Source organism: Salvelinus namaycush, chromosome 11 (assembly GCF_016432855.1).
Source record: "Salvelinus namaycush isolate Seneca chromosome 11, SaNama_1.0, whole genome shotgun sequence".
Lineage (NCBI taxonomy): Eukaryota > Metazoa > Chordata > Actinopteri > Salmoniformes > Salmonidae > Salvelinus > Salvelinus namaycush.
This window is the reverse complement of record NC_052317.1, coordinates 23,805,114-23,828,312: the sequence shown is the minus strand read 5'-3', so window position 1 is coordinate 23,828,312 and position 23,199 is coordinate 23,805,114. Positions and strand designations below refer to the sequence as shown.

At 45.1% G+C, this 23,199-nt stretch overlaps 1 protein-coding gene across 3 annotated transcripts in view; it reads left to right on the top strand.

Annotated features, from left to right (window-relative positions):
• LOC120055935 (ATP-dependent 6-phosphofructokinase, platelet type-like) overlaps positions 1–21,589 on the top strand; it is a 40,280-nt gene extending 18,691 nt beyond the window's left edge. For 2 of the 3 annotated variants that reach the window (XM_039003998.1, XM_039003999.1), the window contains 14 exons: positions 4,816–4,908; positions 5,253–5,378; positions 5,611–5,675; positions 5,866–5,935; positions 8,213–8,359; positions 11,684–11,754; positions 11,908–11,995; positions 15,445–15,597; positions 16,504–16,668; positions 18,380–18,441; positions 18,844–18,955; positions 19,084–19,183; positions 19,422–19,527; positions 20,658–21,589. In XM_039003998.1, the coding sequence (XP_038859926.1) occupies positions 4,816–4,908; positions 5,253–5,378; positions 5,611–5,675; positions 5,866–5,935; positions 8,213–8,359; positions 11,684–11,754; positions 11,908–11,995; positions 15,445–15,597; positions 16,504–16,668; positions 18,380–18,441; positions 18,844–18,955; positions 19,084–19,183; positions 19,422–19,527; positions 20,658–20,799 (1,500 nt within the window). In that variant the 3' untranslated portion in view covers positions 20,800–21,589. The remainder of the gene's footprint in view (positions 1–4,815; positions 4,909–5,252; positions 5,379–5,610; positions 5,676–5,865; positions 5,936–8,212; positions 8,360–11,683; positions 11,755–11,907; positions 11,996–15,444; positions 15,598–16,503; positions 16,669–18,379; positions 18,442–18,843; positions 18,956–19,083; positions 19,184–19,421; positions 19,528–20,657) is intronic. The other variant, XM_039004000.1, reaches the window with a different exon arrangement.
• Positions 21,590–23,199: the final 1,610 nt, after the last annotated feature.

Here is a 23,199-nt window from a genome sequence, read left to right as displayed (position 1 = left end):
TATAGGATCTCTGTGCCGGTAAGAGTCTTATACAGTACATTTTACATGGGAGAACAGAAGAACAGGTTTGAGTCCAAAGTGGCACCCTATTCCCTATATAGTGCACTACTTTTGACCAGGGCCCATTGGACTCTGGTTAAAAGTAGTGCACTATATACAGAATAGGGTGACATTTGGGACACAAAGGTATAAGTGTTGGAGGTGTTACATCTGCTCTTGCCATGCCCTCTACTGCTCCTCATCCTGTGTCTCCTTGACCTGCCACGTAACAGTACGATCTGACCAAACCCTCGCCGGCCAAGGCGCCCTGCTCGAGCAACATGACCAAGTCCTGAAAGCCCTTCTGGAGCACATCAAGGAGTTTTCACGGAGCCTGTCTGACCTACAGGGCATAACCTTCGCCCAGAGCTCAAAACCAGTCCCAAGTCCTTCTTCTCCGCCTCGGGATCCGTTTGTTCCGACTCCCGAGCGCTACGATGGCAACCTCTGAGCTTGCAGAGCCTTTTTAGTACAATGTTCACTAGTATTTGAGCAACAGCCCTAATCTTATGCTAGCAAACATGCCAAGATTTCCTTCCTGATTAGCTGCCTCCATGGAGCAGCGCTTTCCTGGTCCACAGCGGTGTGGTAGAGACAGTCCCCCGTCTGCTTCTCCTACTCCAGATTCACGGAGGAGATGAAGAAAGTCTTTGACCACCTGGTCTGCTGTAAGGATGCCGCTAAACAACTCCTGTCCCTCCGTCAAAGCCCCCATAGTGTTGCTGAGATGGCATGTGAGTTTCACACCCTCGCCACTGAAAGCGGCTGGAATGAGGAGGCCCAGGGAGCATTCCAGAATGTGCTCACTGAGACCATCAAGGACGAGTTGGCGTCTAGAGATGAGCCTGATGGACTCGATGAATTCATCTTTCTCGCCATCCGCATCGACAACAGTCTCCGTGAGCGTCGGAGGGAGAGAGTAGGTAAGGTTGCATGCACCATAACCTCTGCTTCAGCACCTTGTCCTCCTTCTCCGACTGCATCCCTTTCCAAGGCTCTTCCTGATCCTGAACCCATGCAGCTTGGCCGGGCCCGTCTCTCTCCAGAGGAGAGGCAGTGGCAAATCGGCGCTAGGAGCTGCCTATACTGTCGCCAGGTTGGTCACTTTGTCTCCACTGCTTCCCTGCATCCAGCAAAAGAGGGTAGTGGGGGATATACTGTTGAGCCAAATCGCCTCCCAACTTCGCCCAGACCCCTGCTTGAAGGCAACCTTGTGTGGCAGAGCCAGGCTTTTCCTCTCTCTGCTCTCATCGATTTGGGCGCCGACGGGAGCTTCCTGTACCGAGGTGTCGTTACCCAGTTGGGCCTGGACACTGTCACACTCGATTCAACCCCTCGATGCCAACGTTCTCAATGGACAGCTCCTCGCCTGTGTCTGTGAGAGAACTGTCCATGTCATCCTGTCTCTCTGGAAACCACCAGGAAAAGATCAGTTTCCACATAATCGACTATCCTTACTCCCCCCTGGTTCTTGGCCATCCATGGTTAAAGCTACACAACCCACAGATTGACTGGACTGCTGGAAAGGTAATCACTTGGAGTTCATTTTGTCACTCTAATTGTCTACATTCTGCCCTTCTCCCTGCCTTTTCTGTGCCCCAGTTCATTCTACAACCTCCGGACCTGTCATCAGTTCAGCAAGCACCGTGCCCTGTCGCTGCCGCCTCACTGGCCGTACGACTGTGCCATTGACCTCCAGCCTGGAGCTCCTCTTCCCAGTAGCCGGTTAATTAACCTCTCGCCCTGAGCAAGAGGCTATGGAGAGGTACATCCAGGATTCTCTGGCTGCAGGACTTATCAAGTCATCTTCCTCCCTGGTGGGTGCTGGGTTTTTCTTTGTGAAGAAGAAGGATGGGTCACTGAGGCCGTGCATAGACTTCCGTGGGCTGAATAATATCACAGTAATAGAACAAGTACCCCTTGCCACTCATCAGCTCTGCTTTTGCCCCCCTCCATGGTGCCACAGTGTTTACCAAACTCAACCTCCGGAATGCCTACCACCTTGTCCGCATAAGAGAGGGGGACGAGTGGAAGACTGCGTTCAACACACCACTGGATCACTTTGAGTATCTGGTCATGCCTTTTGGTCTAACTAACGCCCCTGCTGTTTTCCAGAACCTAGTCAATGATGTGCTGAGGGATGTGATTGGACACTTCATTTTTGTCTATTTAGATGACATCCTGATTTTTTCCAAGGACCCTGAGGCTCACCAGCAACACGTTTGCCAAGTTCTTCAACGGCTGTTGGAGAATAAGCTTTTTGTTAAAGCTGAGAAATGTGAGTTCCATGCTGCTTCAGTGTCTTTCCTTGGTTATATTATTGCACAGGTACAGTTACGTATAGACGCTACCAAGGTCATGGCAGTCACAGAGTGGCCTGCGCCCTCCAACCTGAAGCAGCTACAGCGTTTCCTGGGGTTTGCACATTTTTACAGAAGTTTCATCCGCAACTACAGCCGTCTGGCTGCACCACTCTCACCTCCACCTCCACTCCATCCCAATGGACTCTTGAGGCAGAGGCAATATTCCTGGAACTCAAGCGTCGCTTCACCTCCGCTCCGGTCCTTACTCAGCCCAACCCAGGACTCCAGTTCATCGTGGAGTTGGACGCCTCTGACACCGGGGTAGGTGCTGTTCTGTCTCAATGTTCCCCCTCTGATCAGAAGGTCCACCCATGTGCATTCTTTTCCCGTAAGCTCTCACCTGCAGAGAGGAATTTTGAGATCGGAAACTGGGAACTCCTGGCAGCTAAGCTGGCTCTTGAGGAATGGCGTCACTGGCTGGAGGGCTCTGTACCCCCTTCATCGTGTGGACTGACCATAAAAATCTGTCCTAGATCCAGACTTCCAAACGTCTGAACTCCCGGCAGCCCGGTGGGCCTTGTTCTTCGGTAGATTCAATTTCACACTCGCTTATCGCCCCGGTTCAAAGAATATCAAGCCTGATGCCATCTCCCGCCAGTTCACCACCGACAGCACGGGTACCGAGAAAGAAGCCATTGAGCCATCCACCTGCATCATTGCCACCATCACCTGGGAGATCGAGTCCCATATCCGCCAGGCTCAGCAGAACCAGCCTGATCCGGGTAACGGTCCAAGGAATGCTTTGTTTGTTCCAGATTGTGTTCGCTCTGTTCTTCAGTGGGGCCATTCTACTCACCTCACCTGTCACCCTGGTATGAACCGTACCCTCGCCTTCCTGCATCAGCGCTTCTGTTGGCCCGCCATGGAGAGAGATGTCCGGGAGTTTGTCTCAGCCTGCTCGGTTTGTGCTCGGAACAAAACTTCCACTAAACCTACTTCCGGACTGCTGCGCCCTATTCCCTTACCCACACATCGCTCTGGACTTCGTCACTGGCCTTCCCCCATCTAACGGTAACTCCGTCATCCTCACCATTATTGATAGGTTTTCCAAAGTGGCTCGCTATTCCCCTCTCCAAGCTCCCGTCCTCCAGGGAGACTGTGGACCTGCTAGTATCCCATGTGTTTTGTCTGCATGGGCATTCCCACTGACATCGTTTCCGACTGGGGACCCAACTCCCAGGTATGGAGATCCTTCTGTTCAGCTCTTGATATCAATGTCAGTCTTTCTTCTGGATATCACCCCCAGACCAACGGCCACACCGAACTGGCCAACCAAGAGATGGAGACTGCCCTACGCTGCGTGACTTCTGCTAACCCTTCTTCCTGGAGCGCTCAGCTAACCTGGGTTGAATATGCCCACAACACCCTCACCAACACCTCGTCAGGTATGTCACCTTTCGAGTATGCTCTGGGTTACTAACCTACCTTGTTCCCCGCCCAAGAGATTGAGGTTGCGGTTCCCCCTGTCCAGGACCATCTGCGCTGTTATCATCGTACCTGGTGGAAGGCTCGGGCTGCCCTTCTTCGTGCCTCCGACAGGACCCAGTCCCAAGCCAACCGTCGCCGGGTCTCAGCTCCAGTCTACACCCCAGGTCAAAAGGTATGGCTCTCATCAAAGGACCTGCCTTTGAAGGTGGCATCGAAGAAACTGTCCCCCCAATTCATTGGTCCCTTTGAAATTGACCGTCATTAACCCCTCTGCTGTGCGCCTGAAACGCCCAGCCTCTCTCAGGATCCATCCTGCCTTCCATGTATCCCTAAATTAAACCTGTGTGCTCCAGTCCCCTGTCTCCTCCTGCAGCAGCTCCTCCACCCCCTCGGCTCATCGATGACCATCCTGCCTATACTGTCCGGCGGCTTTTGGATGTGCGTCGTTGGGGTGGCGGCTGGCAGTACCTGGTGGACTGGCAAGGATATGGGCCGGAGGAGCGCTGCTGAGCGCACCACCATCACATTCTGGACCCCTCCCTCTTACGTGATTTCTATACCTCGCACCCAGATAAGCCTGGTCGAGGGGGGGGTACTGTTATATCTGCTCCTTCTACGCCCTCTATTGCTCATCCTGTGTCTCCTTGACCTGCCGCATAACAGGAGGCTCACTTACTGTGTACATGACAGGAAGTGTTTTGCATGTGTCTACAGTGCTTGCGCTTTCCCCTTCTGTCTTTCTTCCTGAGAAATAGCATGTCATTTTCATTCTCTTTCTGCCATACATAGTGTATTATGTAACATAACTCAAATACCATGTTTTCAAATAGTCAATAGTTAGTCCCAAATGACACACTATTTTTTATATAATGCACTACTTTAGATCAGAGCTGTCTGGTCAAACGCACTGCATTATATAGGGAATAGGGTGCCATTCGTAACCAGTGTTATTTAAGTGCTCTCTGATCTTCCTCTCCTGCTATAGCTAGTTGTTAGCTGTCTGGGGTTTGACACCCGAGTCACCATCCTGGGTCACGTCCAGAGAGGAGGAACCCCCTCTGCCTTCGACAGGATCCTAGTGAGTGGTACATCCGCATAACAATTTTACATCATTAAAAGGCACTTACAGTTTCAGTACTGCTTCCCAAATGGCACCCTATTCCCTATATAGTGCGCTACTTTTCAGTTGGAGTCACAGCCATTTGTGCTGCTGCTTGTCTAATAGCTGCATAATATCCCTGGTTTGTTTGTTTTGGTTAGTGACCATGAGGCAGCCAAGGTTTCAGAGTGGTCATCATAATTTAAAGAGCATGTCATGTCATACTATTAAGCAATTTCTAACTTGAACTTGAAGTTACAGTATTTTCCCAGTGTCCCAAGTCACTATTAAAATACAGTGTAACCTTTGACCTTTCTGTCCAGGCCAGTCGTATGGGAGTGGAGGCGGTCCTGGCCCTGCTGGAGGCGTCAGACAGTACCCCGGCCTGTGTGGTGTCTCTGTGTGGGAACCAGGCTGTCCGTCTGCCCCTCATGGAGTGTGTTCAGATGGTAAGTGCTGTTGGCCTGCCACTTACACTGTGTGTTCAAGATTGCTTTACTCAACTGTAAATGAAGCACACATATGGAGTGATAGCCTACCCCATTTTAGTGTTGTGTTTTTATGTTGTACACCCCCAAGTACTTCTACCTACAGTATACATTATAGATATATTATGGATTAAGATAATTGGTAGGCTGTTGATTAGAGACAAATTACCATTCTTAATTATTTTCTCAATAGACACAAGATGTCCAGAAATCCATGGACGAGAAGAATTTTGAGGAAGCCGTGAGACTGCGTGGGAGGTACATTATCTGACTCTGTGTATATAGGACATTTCTTTGGTAAAATAAACATACATCTCTGTATTTGGAAGCTTCATTGAATTGTGATTGATTTTCCACTGGCCTTTAAAAGCTTATGCAACTCAGTAATGGAGGCTTCTGGAGAATGGTAGAAGGATGAATAACAGTATGTTTCATTAATATTTTGCAGGAGTTTCGAAAACAACCTGAACACCTACAAACTCCTCTCTTACCACAAAGCAGACTCTGAACTCCCAAATGTAAGTAACCTCAGATAACCCAAGATATAATGAATAATGTACATACACAAAGTAACTGTGACATTCATATTTATTTCCTCCTAACTTTTGTGTCATTCCAGCATTTCTCAGATTTGCGCGTTAGGATCAGGTACTTCCTGTTGAGGTGCATTGTGGGTCATGCGGAGGTCTTTTTGTGACAGTAACATTGTTTGTTGAATTGCTTGTGTCTTAAGGGGATAGGAGGAGGATGAGCCCCCGTATAATGTATGTACTATACTGTAGCCTACTATACTATAACAGTTCTAGCTCAGTGCTCCTAAGTGCCAACTATTAGTTGCAACTATATCTATTTTTAATTATTATTAAAAAAAAATAAACCTTTTTCTCCCCAATTTTGTGGTATCCAATTGGTAGTTACAGTCTTGTCTCATCACTGCAACTCCCGTACGGACTTGGGAGAGGCGCAGGTCGAGAGCCGTGCGTCCTCCGAAACACAAACCAACCAAACTTGCTTCTTGACACAATGCCGACTTAACCCGGAAGCCAGCCGCACCAATGTGTTGGGGGAAACACCATACACCTGGCGACCATGTCAGCGTGCAGTGCGCCTGGCCCGCCACAGGAGTTGCTAGTGCGCGATGGTACAAGGACATCCCTGCCGGGCAAACGCTCTACTAACCCGGACGACGCTGGGCCAATTGTGCGCCGACCCATGTGTCTCCCGGTCACTTGAACCCAGAATCTCTAGTGGCACAGCTAGCACTACGATGCAGTGCCTTAGACCACTGCGCCAAGTTGTATAGCTATACCTTGTCAGATATCAGTCTCAACGTCAACAGTGAAGAGGCTGGCAGCTTCATTAAATAGTACCCGCAAAACACCAGTTTCAACGTCAACAGTGAAAAGGCGACTCCGGGATGCTGGCCTTCTAGGCATAGTTCCTCTGTCCAGTGTCTGTGTTCTTTTGGCCATCTTAATCTTTTATTTTTATTGTCCAGTCTGAGATATTGCTTTTTCTTTGCAACTCTGCCTAGAAGGCCAGCATCCCGGGAGTCGCCTTTTCACTGTTGACGTTGAGACTGGTGTTTTGCGGGTACTATTTAATGAAGCTGCCAGTTGAGGACTTGTGAGGCGTCTGATTCTCATTCTAGACACTCTAATGTACTTGTCCTCCTGATCAGTAGTATACCGGGGCCTCCCACTCCTCTTTCTATTCTGGTTAGAGCCAGTTTGCACTGTTCTGTGAAGGGAGTAGTACACAGCGTTGTACGAGATCTTCAGTTTCTTGGCAATTTCTCGCATGGAATAGCCTTCATTTCTCAGAACAAGAATAGACTGACGAGTTTCAAAATAAAATTATTTGTTTCTGGCCATTTTGAACCTGTATTTGAACCCACAAATGCTGATGCTCCAGATACTCAACTAGTCTAAAGAAGGCCCGTTTTATTGCTTCTTTAATCAGGACAACAGTTTTCGGCTGTGCTAACATAATTGCAAAAGGGTTTTCTAATGATCAATTAGCCTTTAAAGTGATGAACATGGACTAGCTAACACAACGTGCCATTGGAACACAGGAGTGATGGTTGCTAATAATAGGCCTCTGTACGCCTATGTAGATATTCCACTAAAAAGCAGACGTTTACAGCTACAATAGTCATTTACAACATTAACAATGTCTACACTGTTCTTCTGATCAATTTGATGTTATTTTAATGGACCAAAAAATGTGCATTTCTTTTGAAAACAAGGAACTTTCTAAGTGACCCCAAACTTTTGAATGGTACTGTAAGTGATTACAACGCTTATGAGGTCACTCATTATACGTGGGGTCTATCTGTCCATGATCTTACTGTGATCATGTGATTGACAGCTAAATAATTTTCCTAAGCTCAGAGCCAGTGGTCTATGTGAATGAAGTACAACAGCCTATAAAGATGTAACATCTTGGAGCCATAGCATGAGGCCTTGTTAGAGATTATCAATGCATGCTGCTCCATTCTCCGCAGAGACAACATTTTTGCCAAACCTTTACAGCATTTCTCCTGAACATCAAGCACTATGTGCTCCTGTATTGTATACAGAGGGATCTGCTGTTGATATGTGTGTCAACGGCTTGGGGGCCAATTCTATTTCAAGAATTGGATAAGTGCCATTTATCTTCAATGAGTGTTTTGACATGAACTGAATTGAAACAGAATTGACGCCATCCTCGCTGTCTAAATGTGTGTGTGTCTGCGCATACGCGCGTGTGTGTGCTCGTGTGTGTGACGGTTGTGCTGTGCTGTTGATCCTCAGAGCTCCTTCAACGTGGCTGTGCTGAACGTGGGTGCCCCCGCGGCGGGCATGAACGCAGCTGTCCGCTCTGCCGTCAGGGTGGGCATCAAAGAGGGGCACAAGATGTTTGCCGTTAATGACGGCTTCGAGGGATTCTACAAGGGACAGGTACTGGCGTTAAGACATAAATCTGTTTTGTTTACCTTGTTGTCATTTCATCCTTGCCCAATGGGGATTATTGTCCCTTATCACGCCCCTATGACGCCTACTTCCTGTTATTGTTAGTAGCGTCTCACTGCCACATGATCAACAGGTCAACGTGATAAGAAGACATTAAACACATTTTGACCGTATTTGTCCCCTAGTATTGTTAACACCATAGAAATAGTTCTGTTGTTTACACCATATCTTGAAATCACTAGCAAAACCAGAATACTCTGCATATTTGATCAAAAGATATCAGACAGTGTTGGCTGTGATGAAAACATGACAGCGAAAACAGGTAAGCTATAGGTTATAGTGACCTTGTTGACTGGCTCTGCAGAGTAGAACAGTAGCTGGCTAGTGTAATACACTTTTCAAACCAAGATGTTTTGCCGCCAACTTTAGCATGCTGCCAGCTTTTTTCCATATTTTCTTTATATCTGAAAGGTGTTGCCGGCAACAAAGCCTGTACTTTTATTTCCGCCGACCGAACTAGTCATGATTGCGGTATTATTTAAAAGTCCCGCCAACCCCTCTGTCTAAATGTCCCCTTTCATCTTACTGGCTTTGTCATTATGAAACAGTATAAACACAAAAACGACTGTCTGCATGACATCGCAGCAGCCTGGTCCAAATAGCAACATTACCTGCAAAAAAAATGTTGCACCAAAAAAACACATTGGTTTAAACGTTTATTTAGGATATGTAGCTATTAAATCTAGCAAGCCATGGAACTAAAAGCGAACTTTCTAGACAATGTTTTGGTTTGTTGCTAACGTTAGCTTGTTAGCTAGCCAGCTCATATAATTAAGAGAACATATCGAACAATGTTTTGAGTTCAACTGTAGCCAACTTTTTATTCACCATTACAGGAAAATTAACACATTACAAAGTAATTATTTACAAATGATTTCCAAGTATGGCATGCTGCTAACTTACTGTTGTGAATGTGAAGAAATAGAACAACTTGCAGCTGTCACTCATGTTACCATGACTACTGTTGCAACAACAGGGTCTAGGAGCTAGCGTCAAAGTTAAATGTCTCTTGCTCCTTGCCGGCTAAAGCAATGGCGATATAAAAGGGGAATGCCGACAAGAAATACGTAGAAATAGGGCTGTTTGAAATGGGATCATAGAAACATTGCCCAATTGTTTTTACAGGCAACATACCGTCAATCCTATGTGAAAGCAGTATAAGTCACCTATACCCCTGTGCCCATGACGCTGGCACAGACAGTGTTTTACAGATACGACTTGTGTGGGGAGATAAACAGCTTACAGTAAGCCATTTACTCTCACTTTCACCCCTTCTCCCTTATGGAGGCCTCTCTCTCACCCCCACTCTCACCCCTTTTCCCTTATGCAGGCCTTTCTCTCACCCCTACTCTTACCCCGTCTCCCTAATTCAGGCCTCTATCTCACCCCCACTGTCACCCCCTCTCTCTTATGCAGGCCTCTCTCTCACCCCATTCTCATCCCAAATTCCCAGGCCTCTCACCCAGTTCCCAGGCCTCTCACGCCCACTCTCTTAGCCTCACCCCCACTGCCTCTCTCTGTCACTCTCTCACCCAAATCTCACGCCCTCACCCAGGCCTCACAACACTGCCTGGGCCATTCTTTGTTTCGAAGCCCTGGGCACTCAACTGGAGGAAAACATGAAGGCAGGGATAAGTGATTGAAAAGCATTGGCTGCTCATCCTGACATTGACTAATGCTACTGTACCTCGGCCAACACTGGGGGATGAGTAAGATGTGGGTAGAGTGCTGTTGGTAGATTATAGCCTGCGTACTACAGTACAAACAAGCTGTCAGCTCAGCGTTCAACACCATAGTGCCCTCAAACCCCTCCAAGCACATCACTAAGCTAAGGACCCTGGGACTAAACACCTCCCTCTGCAACTGGACTTCCCGACGGGCCGCCCCTAGATGGTAAGGATAGGCAACAACACATCTGCCACGTTGACCCTCAACACGGGGGCTCCTCAGGAGTGCGTGCTCAGTCCCCTCCTGTACTCCTTGTTCACGCATGACGGCGTGGCCATGCGCGACTCCAACACCATCACTAAGTTTGCCGACGACACAACAGTAGTAGGCCTGATCACAAACAACGATGAGACAGCCTATAGGCAGGAGGTCAGAGACCTGGCAGTGTGGTGCCAGGACAACAACCTCTCCCTCAACGTGAGCAAGACTAAGGAGCTGATCGTGGACTACAGGAAAAGGAGGGCTGAACACGCCCCCATTCACATCGACGGGGCTGTAGTGGAGCTGGTCGAGAGCTTCAAGTACTTTGGTGTCCACATCACTAGCAAACTATCATGTTCCAAACACACCAAGATAGTCGTGAAGAGGGCACAACAATGCCTATTCCCCCTCAAGTGATTGAAAAGATTTTGCGCGGGTCCTTTTCAGTCATCATCGTTTGGTAGGGCAGCTGCTCGGCATCCGACTGCAAGGCGCTACAGAGGGTAGTGTGTACGGCCCAGTACATCACTGGGGCAAAGCTTCCTGCTATCCAGGACCTCTATACCAGGCGGTGTCAGAGAAAGGCCCTAAAAATTGTCAAGTACTCCTCCCACCCAAGTCATAGACTGTTCTCTCTGCTACCGCACGGCAAGCAGTACCGGAGCGCCGAGTCTAGGTCCAAAAGGCTCCTTAAAAGCTTCTACCTCCAAGCCATAAGACTGCTAAACAGTTAATCAAATGGCCACCCGGACTATTTGCATTGACCCCCTTTTTTACGTTGCTGCTACTCACTGTTTATTAATCACTTTACCCCTCCCTACATGTACATATTACCTCAATTATCTCTACTAACCTGTATCCCCCCATATTGACTCGGTACCCGTACTCCCTGTATGTAGCCTCGTTATTGTTATTTTATAGTGTAATTTTTTATTTTTTATTTTACTTTAGTTTGTTATTTATTTTTTAAATTATTTGTGCAAATATTTTCTTACTTACTTTAAAAACAACTCTGCATTGTTAGTTAAGGGCTTGTAAGTAAGCATTTCACCTGTTGTATTCAACGCATGTGACAATTTCTTTTTGGGGGGGGGGGATATTGTCATACAAAGCAAGATAAATGTTGATTGTAAATCTGATGTGCTTGATTGCTTTTTAGAATGTAATTCATTCATTTAGCGTAAATGCTAATGTTTTGTGTCCCCTTGAAATGAACATGATGAATGATTATGTTCGCATTTAGCACAGCTTTTTGGAGACTACACAGAACACATTTGAAACCTCATTCTCAAACACAGTTTTGTTGTTTTTGTCTCCACACAGATAAAGGAGATTACATGGGGAGATGTAGCAGGTTGGACCGGCCAAGGGGGGTCCATACTGGGAACAAAGAGGTAGGCTAATGTTTATGTCTGTGGGACCTAAATGGCAACCTATTCCCTATATAGTGCACCACTTTTGAACAGGGCCGATATGGTGCCATTGAAAAAAATCAACATTGACTTATTGTAGTGTGTAGATGATTGGATTTTTATTTCTAATTTCAGAACCCTTCCAGCGAAGCATCTTGATAAGATCGCTGAACAAATCAGGATACATAACATCAATGCTTTGCTTGTTATCGGTGGATTCGAGGTATGTAGAGCACATCACAGCATCAAGTACATTTTACATTCACAGTTGAATATTTACATTTTATATGTAATATATTTACAATATTATTACAGAATTATACCACTATTTTGCAGTACCAAATTGTATATTGTACTTTTTATAATTTTGAAAAGTTATTAACATTAAGCGTATGAGTAAAATTGGAATCTTTGAGTGATACTGAAACATATACTCTCTTCTCATGTGTCTTTGTATCTTTTTCTTAAGTGTTTCACGCAGTTATATTCATTCATTTCACAATCTAAAGTTACAAAATATTCTCCATTATTTCCTCCTATAATAATTAAGAACATATTTCTGTATGTTCAAAGAACCCCTTTTAGGCTCTCTCCTCCATGTGTGTCCCTCCCCATCTCTGTGTGAGTTACTGTGTGGTGCTTCCTGTCTGAGTCACACTGTCCGTTGTGATAGGCCTGGTTCCCTCACCCTGGCTCCGCCCACCTTGTCTCATCTTTACTCATGTCTGTGTCCCAAATAGCACCCTTTTCCATATACAGTGCACTACTTTTGACCAGGGCTCAGGGCCCTGGTCAAAAGTAGTGCACCACATAGGGAATAGAGTGCCAGTTTGGGCAAACACATTAACTCCTCGCTCTTAAGCCGTGGCTCTGGCTCTGCCCTGTACTGCAGGCCATCCTGGGAGTCATAGAACTGTCCGCCGCCCGGGAGAAATATAATGACTTCGGTGTCCCTATGGTTATGGTCCCTGCCACAGTCTCCAACAATATACTGGGCTCTGATCTCAGCATTGGCGCAGACACAGCTTTAAATGCTATTACTTATGTAAGTGTGGCTGGGGATCAGAGGTCGCGAGGTCAGATGTGTTTAGAACACCTACCAGCCAATCAGAATAAAGGACTTCACTGATTGCAGCTTGGGGCGTTGCGTGTACCAGCATCACAACAGGCTGAACATAACTAGGTCTAACCCAAACACACCATACTGATTTGTGTTGAGCTAGGTGTGCATGTGCTCCTATATCATCTGAATGAAAATAGTTAGGTAGAGTTTAAAAAGCCTTAGAAGGGAATAATAAACACAGTGAAATAGCAAGATAAGGTATGACAACTCATCGTCTGATCAGCTGCAAACAATGTATAAATTAGAAACAGCAAGCCGTTATAAAACAGTGTTTTCATTCAAGCTCAACCCATGCAGAGGTAAAGTAGTATATGATTAGGGGCCGGTTTCCCGGACACAGTTTAAGCCTTGCCGTAGACTAAAAAGCACTTTCAATGGAGATTCTCCTTATGTTTTTTTAGTCCAGAACTATGCTTAATCTGTGTCTGGTAACCGTCCCTGTAAGTCTAGGTCTTTCAGTCTGAGGCTTCTGTTGTTGCTGGTAAATATCACGATGAAGATCCCAGGTAAGTGATAGATACTGGCATGAAGTGACGTCAGTGGCATGTTTTTGACCCTGCGGCTAGCGTTGTTCTGCCTGCAGCTGCACCTTTCTATGCTTGTTTACTAAACACAATGAGTTGACTTGTACCTGGTCTGGTTTAACACAACAGTTCCTCCTATCCTGCTATCTCTACAGCACTCCTGTCATGCTATCTCTACAACACTCCTATCCTACTATCTCTACAACACTCCTATCCTGCTATCTTTACAACACTCCTATCCTGCTATCTCTACAACACTCCTATCCTGCTGTCTCTACAACACTCCTATCCTGCTATCTTTACAACACTCCTATCCTGCTATCTCTACAACACTCCTATCCTGCTATCTTTACAACACTCCTATCCTGCTATCTCTACAACACTCCTATCCTGCTATCTCTACAACACTCCTATCCTGCTATCTTTACAACACTCCTATCCTGCTATCTCTACAACACTCCTATCCTGCTATCTTTACAACACTCCTATCCTGCTATCTCTACAACACTCCTATCCTGCTATCTTTTCAACACTCCTATCCTGCTATCTCTACAACACTCCTATCCTGCTATCTTTACAACACTCCTATCCTGCTATCTCTACAACACTCCTATCCTGCTGTCTCTACAACACTCCTATCCTACTATCTCTACAACACTCCTATCCTGCTATCTTTACAACACTCCTATCCTGCTATCTTTACAACACTCCTATCCTGCTATCTCTACAACACTCCTATCCTACTATCTCTACAACACTCCTATCATGCTATCTTTACAACACTCCTATCCTGCTATCTCTACAACACTCCTGTCCTGCTATCTCTACAACACTCCTATCCTGCTATCTTTACAACACTCCTATCCTGCTATCTTTACAACACTCCTATCCTGCTATCTCTACAACACTCCTATCCTGCTATCTTTACAACACTCCTATCCTGCTATCTCTACAACACTCCTATCCTACTATCTCTACAACACTCCTATCCTGCTATCTCTACAACACTCCTATCCTGCTATCTCTACAACACTCCTATCCTGCTATCTCTACAACACTCCTATCCTGCTGTCTCTACAACACTCCTATCCTACTATCTCTACAACACTCCTATCCTGCTATACATTTGTCTACAAGCCAGTTGGATGAGGTGGAGGTTTTTAAGGGAAGGGTATTAATGAAGGAGAACTACTAGTAGTAGTAGTAACATTTAGATGTCTTCTCTAACCAATATTTTTACTTTCACCCATCTAGTTGATTTTAATTCCATCATCAACCAAAACTAGATTTTCACTAAGCATCTGAAAAGCATTTGAATAGTCACTATACTGTATTGGAGAAGGAAGTGAATTCACTTAAGTAACCTACTTGTTGTGAACAAACACAGTATCTTATTTTGTGTTTACTGAGAATCTATTGCTAATAGTGAAAAATGGAGATTGAATGTGTCATAGAACAGTATTAGACTATCTAATTGTTGTCTTGAACCAGGCCAGACCTCCATCTTGTTTTGAACACTATCTGCATCGGTAGTGTACCTCACGAATAACAGCTAGCATTTTTCCGCTCGCGTACAAACATTCCCTCACGTCGTGAGGCCAAGTGCAGTGTCGCCAGGCTGCATCGTGACAGTCTGAGTCTACTGTTATTTTCACGTCAACACTTCTGTCTGCCAGCCAGGGTGACCAACCAACCCCGCCCCTCTCTTCTTTACCAATGGGATGCCAAGCCAACCCCCCTATCACACGGAGATAGCCACCCTCAGGATACACACACAGACACTACATTTTCTAGATCAGGCCCTAGTAGGGTAACAGGAGGTTCTGCCTCCCAAATGAGAGCCTATTCCTTTTATTGTGCACTACTTTTGACCAGAGTCCCATGGTCCCAATAGTGCACTGCATAGAGAATAGGGTGCCATTTGAGACAACGCCCATAGTCGGGGTAAAATGAAGTAGGGGCTCTCTTTGAGTCTGAGAGTGCCCCCCCTAGTGGTCTAACACGTTTGTGCCGCACCACCTCCAGGCGTTTGAGTGTCTGCTGCAGCTCTATGAGGCCCGGACCAGCCATGAGGACTTTTGCATCCCGATGTGTATGCTGCCTGCCACCATTAGTAACAATGTGCCCGGTACTGATCTGAGTATCGGGGCAGACACTTCCCTCAATGCCATTGTGGAGGTAAGGTAGAACTCACATAGTCTAGTCCCAGATCTGTTTGTGCTCTTGCCAACTCTTTTGCTGTCATTGTCAAGACAAGCATGACAAGGAGTGACAGGGAGTTGGCGTGATAGCACAAACAGACTGGCACTCAGGCAAGAACTCACAGCTTTCAACAGGGGTGAAATTATACCGTACTATTGAAGTTATCAACCATCACTCGATTTGTATTATTATGTGGTATGCTTTCCTAGAGATCTACAAGTATACTTATGAGCATTGTATTAGCTAAAATACAAAAACAAAAATAGTTTAGTCAAGAATTCTCTTATTGGACAGACCCTAGTTGACATTGTGGAAAAGAAGAATGCACAAATGTACTTGGGAATATAGACTGACAACAGACACAGACATTTCCCGCAATTTGTCTCCCACATTTACACAGACTTACACAAGCACACTGTACACAAACCCATTTCTGTGCACTTACAACATGCATACTTTAATAGTTAGAATTACTCTTCCCTTACTGACTTTTTTCTGCTTTAGTGTTATGGAAGAATTCTTTATCAGACTCTGCATCCTGGTAAATCTTGCAATACTGTTTGTATTTTACGATCGTATTATATTGTGACATGGAGCATGTTTTGGGCAATTGTGTGAGCATTTGATACCTACTGTATAGACAGCATTTTTGTATGTACCTACTACCTAACAAAATAACATTGTCTGCAAGCTATTGATAACCATACAGTGGGTGTGTCACAAATTGCACCCTATTCCCTATAGTGCACTACTTTTGACCAGAGCCTTATAGGCCCTGGACAAAAGTAGTGCACTACATATGGAATAGTGTGCCATTTGGGATGCAACCAGTGTGTCTATTTGATCTGACTATGAGCATCTATGTGTGTGTGTGTGTGTCAGACATGTGACCGCATCAAGCAGTCTGCCAGTGGGACTAAGCGGCGTGTGTTCATCATTGAGACCATGGGGGGGTACTGTGGGTACCTGGCGAGTGTCGGGGGGCTGGCTGCGGGGGCTGACACTGTCTACATCTATGAGGAACCCTTCAACATCAGAGACCTCCAGGTGAGGACCATTGTTTTACAAAGGGTTGCAAAATTCCGTCAACTTTCCCAAACATCTCAGTTTTTATAGAAATCCTGGTTGGAAGATTCTCGGAATCAGGAGGGAATAAACAGGAAATTCGGAAACCTCCAACCATGATTTATGGAAAACCTGGGGAATTTTGGAACCCTAGTTCTACACAGTATACAGTACATTGTTACAAATGTAAATGTTTACATCATAGTTAATTCCTCAGTGGATACATGTGCAGCTGTGACAACTTTCTAAGTTGAAGCAGTTTTTTTAATATGGAGAGCAATCTCCATGTGGCTGTCAATGGTTGTATTGTCCTATTTATACAGTGCTGTACAGTACAATTAACACTCCAAGGAAAGAACATCTTGACAGCAATGTTTGTATTCCCTTTATAGTGTACTACTTTTGACCCTGGTCAAAAGTAGTGCACTGTAAAGGATGGGGTGGCAGGGTGCCTAGTGGTTAGAGTGTTGGGCCAGTAACCGAAAGGTTGCTGGATCGAATCGCCGAGCTGACAAGATAAAAATCGGTCATTCTGCCCCTGAACAAGGCAGATAACCCACTGTTCCCCCGTAGGCCGTCATTGTAAATAAGAATTTGTTCTTAACTGACTTGCCTAGTTAAATAAAAAAGGAAACATGTTTCCTCTTGGGATGCAACAAATTACTGAACATATCAAACTAACTGCACTCTGTCCAGCTGCCAATCACTCTCCTCCCTCAGCGCAATGGGGCCTCTATTTTAGGAGTGCTCAGGTGACCCAGATACAGTACGTAGATAGGGCAGTTATTAATAGGTGGAGAGCATCATTATTCCAGGAGTGTTAAGCTCTGATCAAGACAGATCACATTGTTATGGTTTGAGGAGGTCTACTCAACATCACTAGAGGGAGTTGTTGATGTGCCAGTTCTTATTGTCCAAGAGACACATTGCTGTTTTCAGGTACACAACAGTTATAGATCCCCCTCAGATTATGGATAAAATATGCAGTCTCCTTCTAAGACCAGACCAATGACATCAAAATGAAAGTATTATTTAATGCAATGAATGTTGTGGATATGCTACATTGTGAAACGAGGTGATGCTGATATTTACCCATGTGTTGCAAAGAGCACACACAGTATAAACAAAAGATCGTGTTGATTTTGTATAATGAGTGGTCTACCATAATGTTCAAGCTGTAGCCTACATTGATTGGAGTGAATGGCCTACATTGATTGGAGTGAATGGCCTACATTGATTGGAGTGAATGGCGTACATTGATTGGAGTGAATGGCGTACATTGATTGGAGTGAATAGCGTACATTGATTGGAGTGAATGGCGTACATTGATTGGAGTGAATGGCGTACATTGATTGGAGTGAATGGCGTACATTGATTGGAGTGAATGGCCTACATTGATTGGAGTGAATGGCGTACATTGATTGGAGTGAATGGCCTACATTGATTGGAGTGAATGGCCTACATTGATTGGAGTGAATGGCGACAAAGCATCTAAATGGACAGAAAATCAGTAAGACGTGAGCCACCTCCTGGTCACCAGAGCCCACTGCAGCACTCTGTCCCTGAGACACAGCAGAGAAATGAGCTTCATTCTGCAGCTCTGAAAGTTCATGCAGGTTAGAGATAGAGGAGGAATACTCTAGGATACTTCAGACTTCTCACAGCTAATGTGAGGATTTTCTCACTGGTTCAGTCCAACGTCGAGCACTTGACAGAGAAGATGAAGACGGGGATCCAGAGAGGCTTGGTGCTGAGGTGAGTAAGGCAGAGCTCACGTCCTGCATGATAGCCTGTTAACAAGTAAACAGTAAGTTAACAATAAAGGCATATGTACGTAGCCAGCTATGTATGATAGTCATACTATCTTTATGCCATACTGTATAGGCTATTAATACAAATTGTCTAATAAAACTCTTCAATTGTATGTTAAAATATAACCTTTTTGGAACTATTCATCACAATTATGGCCAGTTTATATTGTGAACGGGCCCTAATTCTTCCTGTACTGTTGATATTCTATGGAGGCTCTATCAAGGCCACTCATCATCGCTCTGTATAACTGAACTGAGAGGGAAGAGTCCCCCTGTAGCGCAGCAGCATGACAACTGGAACCTTGACAATGTGTGTGCGTGCATGCGTGTGTATATGACGTGACAGGAATGAGAACTCCAACGAGAACTTCACCACAGATTTCATCTACCAGCTGTACTCTGAGGAGGGGAAAGGAGTGTTTGACTGCAGGAAGAACGTGCTTGGACATATGCAGCAGGTATGGTTAGCTCATTACCCACGCACACACAGCTGTGTATTCCACATAATATTATTAGCCTACTCCAACCCTAACCCATGAACCTGACCTGAGTAAAACAGATCAATTGTTTTTATTTATTTCCAAAGGGAGGTGCTCCTTCTCCATTTGACAGGAACTTTGGAACGAAGATTGCAGCAAAAGCAATTCAGTGGATTTCAAGAAAGCTAAAGGAGTCCTATAAAGACGGTACTGTACATGTACTGAATGTAGTTCATAAATCCTTTTTTAGTACTGACATGATGTGGTTTCTAGTTTCCCTGTTGATTAAGGATATATTCCAAATGGCACCCTATCCCTATATGGTGCACTACTTTTGACAAGGGCCCATAGGGCTCTCTAGTCAAAAGTAGTGCACTATATTTGGAATATGGTGTCATTTGGGACATACATAAATGCGTGCTGACTGTATTCCCTTACCATGCAGGGAAAGTGTTCGCTAACACAGAGGACACGGCCTGTTTGCTGGGGATGCGTCGCAGAACCATGGCCTTCCAACCAGTAGTGCAGCTGAAAGATGAGACAGACTTTGCGTAAGACAACATTTACAGTACCTTCAGGCACAGCACTTAGACCTACACAGACACCCGTTTAGGCTTTCAACCAATGACTGCTCTTCAAATGAGAGATAGTAATTTTTCTATGTAGATCTCCATAGTAGCACATAATGAGAAGTACAATTATTTATTCAATATGACTGACTAATGCTACTTCAAATCAAATCAAGTGTAGACCTTACCGTGAAATGCTTCCTTACAAGCCCTTAACCAACAGTGCAGTTCAAGAAAGAGTTAAGAAAATATTTTCCAAATAAACTAAAGTAAAAAATTATAAAAAGTAACACAATAAAATAACAATAACGAGGCTATATACAGGGATACCTGTACCGAGTCAATGTGTGGGGGTACAGGTTAGTCGAGGTAATTTGTACATGTAGGTAGGGGTGAAGCGATTGTTCAGTAGTCTTATGGCTTGGGGGTAGAAGCTTTTGGTCCTAGACTTGGCGCTCTGGTATCGCTTGCCGTGCGGTAGCAGAGAAAACAGTCTATGACTTGGGTGACTGGAGTCTCTGACAATTTTTGGGGCTTTCCTCTGACACCGCCTAGTATATAGGTCCTGGATGGCAGGAAGCTTGGCCGTGTACTGGGCCGTACGCACTACCCTCTGTAGCGGCTTACGGTCAGATGCCGAGCAGTTGCCATACCAGGCGGTGATGCAACCGGTCAGGATGCTCTAGATGGTGCAGCTGTAGAACCTTTTCAGGATCAGGGGACCCATGCCAAATCTTTTCAGTCTCCTGAGAGGGAAAAGGTGTTGTCGTGCCCTCTTCACAACTGTCTTGGTGTGTTTGGACCATAATAGTTTGTGATGTGGACACCAAGGAACTTGAAACACTCGACCCACTCAACTACAGCCCCGTTGATGTTAATGTGGGCCTGTTCGGCCCGCCTTTTCCTGTAGTCCACAATCAGCCGCTTACAACTCCTTACAACGTCCACCCGTTCAAACATATAGTGGCAAGTTGAATTGTCTTTATGGTCTCTCATACACAGTATGTGTGTGTCTCTTATCTTTGTGTGTGTGTGTGTGTGTGTGTGTGTGTGTGTGTGTGTGTGTGTGTGTGTGTGTGTGTGTGTGTGTGTGTGTGTGTGTATGTATATAGCCACAGGATCCCTAAGGAACAGTGGTGGTTGAAGCTTCACCCCCTGATGAAGATCCTGGCTAAGTACAAGACCAGCTACGATGTGTCTGACTCTGGCCAGCTGGAGCCAGTGACCCAGGTCAGGCCCAAGAAGGCAGACTGAACAGACCATCTAGCCTTGCTGACCAGCACAGTCTGACCAGCAGATATTTAGTTCAGACTAGATAGGCTAGTCTGTAGAGAGGCCTGGGCTGCTCTGAGCTGATCTATTCAGTGTGACTTAGCCTTTGTCATGGTAACTCTTACCAGCACTTTTCAGTCCATCCCATTCTCATGTCTCCTCACAAACTCCACCCTTCATCCGAAGTATGCACTTGCACACTTTCTCTTATGGATTTTACAATGGTGAAAACTGCTTCCAGCCAACGCTTATGCTTTTAAAATCATGACTGGGAGTGTGCAAGTGCACACTTCTGGAAAATGATGGAGAATCAGGATGTAGCTTGAGTCTACTCCCATAGGTTCTTCTTCCCTCCATTTTCTTCTAAAGGGAGAGCTGACTGTCTCCCATCACCTACTGTAGGTCTATTCCACTGTGTGTTGTTACTCTATACTTGCACTTTGTATCAAACCTGGGCTGTGTGGCACTTAAAGGGATAGTTCACCCAAATAAAAAAAAAGAACACAGAGGTTTTCTTACCCTGTAAGCAGTTTGTGGCACTTACGAGTAGGGGCTGTATTCAATCCGTGTTGCAGAAATTCAGCGTTACAGCGTGATTGAAGTGCAATGTTCCCGCGTTAGCTGCACATGTCGGCTCAGTAGGAAATTACCTTTACATCGCTTCAGCGATACAGATTGAATAGAGCCCTGGGTCATGTTTGTTCTGCTGCTGTATTATGTTGCATTTCTGAAAACCATTATTATGCAATATAACCTTGTTCTAATATGTTGACTCACTGTGTGTTTTCTCCAATTAAAGAATACTTGTGAAACCTCAATCACATCAACACTATTCAACATGAGATCAGAGGAAGGGCATGTAAACCTCACAGAATAGAAATGCATGTAGAATTGTGTCTGGTATAGAGATGGAAGTTCAAAGCCTTGTGAAACCGACTGACCGCTGTATTTGTATTTATTATGGATCCCCATTAGCTGCTGCCAAGGCCGCAGCTACTCTTCATGTGGTCCGGCAAAATTAAGGCAGTTATACAATTTACATTCATTACAGAATTCACAACACACTAAGTGTGTGCCCTCAGGCCCATACGCCACTACCACATATCTATAACACAAAATCCATGCGTACGTGTCTGTGCCTATGTTAGTGTTGCTTCACAGTCCCCGCTGTACCATAAGGTGCAGCTTTGCCAAGAGTGTGCAGAGCTGTCATCAAGGCAAAGGGTGGCTACTTTGAAGAATCTCAAATATAAAATATATTTTGATTTGTTTAACACTTTTTTGGTTACTACATGATTCTATGTGTTATTAACTAGTTTTAATGTCTTCACTATTATTCTACAAGGCAGAAAATAGTAAATATAAAGAAAAACCATTGAATGAGTAGGTGTGTCCAAACTTGACTGGTACTGTATATCATAAATGACACATTGTTGTTGTATTACAACATGATAATTTAATGGTCATATTTTATACAAACACTGAACAGAAATATCAATGCAACATGCAACAATATTTTTTGGGGGACTGAGTTACAGTTCATAAGGAAATCAATCAATTGAAATAAATAAATTAGGCCCTAATCTATGGATTTCACATGATTGGGAACACAGATACCTTAAAAAAAAAAGTAAGGGCGTGGATCAGAAAACCATTTGCCTCATGTAGCGCAACACGTCTCCTTCACATAGAGTTGATCAGGCTGTTGATTGTGGCCTGAGGAATGTTGTCCCCCTCTTGAATGGCTGTGTGAAGTTGCTGGATATTGGCGGGAACTGTAACACACACGTTGTCATACACGTCGATCCAGAGCATACCAAACATGCTCAATGGGTGAGTATGCAGGCCATGGAAGAACTTGGACAATTTCAGCTTCCAGGAATTTTGTACAGATCCTTGCGACATGGGGCCATGCATTATCATACTGAAAATAGCCCTTGAAGGTAAGCATTTGCCCACTGAAGAAGCCGAACTGCAGTCAGGTCAAGACCCTGGTGAGGATGACAAGCATGCAGATGAGCTTCCAAGAGATGGTTTCTTGCAGAAATACTTTGGTTTTGCAAACCCTCAGTTTCATCAGCTGTCTGGGTGGCTGGTCTCAGACCATCCCGCAGGTGAAGAAGCCGGGTGTGGATGTCCTGGGCTGGCGTGGTTACACGTGGTAGGCTGTTGTGAGGCCGGTTGGACATACTGCCAAATTCTCTAAAATGACGTTGGAGGCAGCTTATGGAAGAGAAATGTACATTCAATTCTCTGGCATAAGCTCTGGTGGACATTCCTGCAGTCAGAATGCCAATTGCATGCTCCCTCAAAACTTGAGACATCTGTGGAATTGTGTTGTGTGAAAACTGCACATTTTAAAAGTGGCCTTTTATTGTCCCC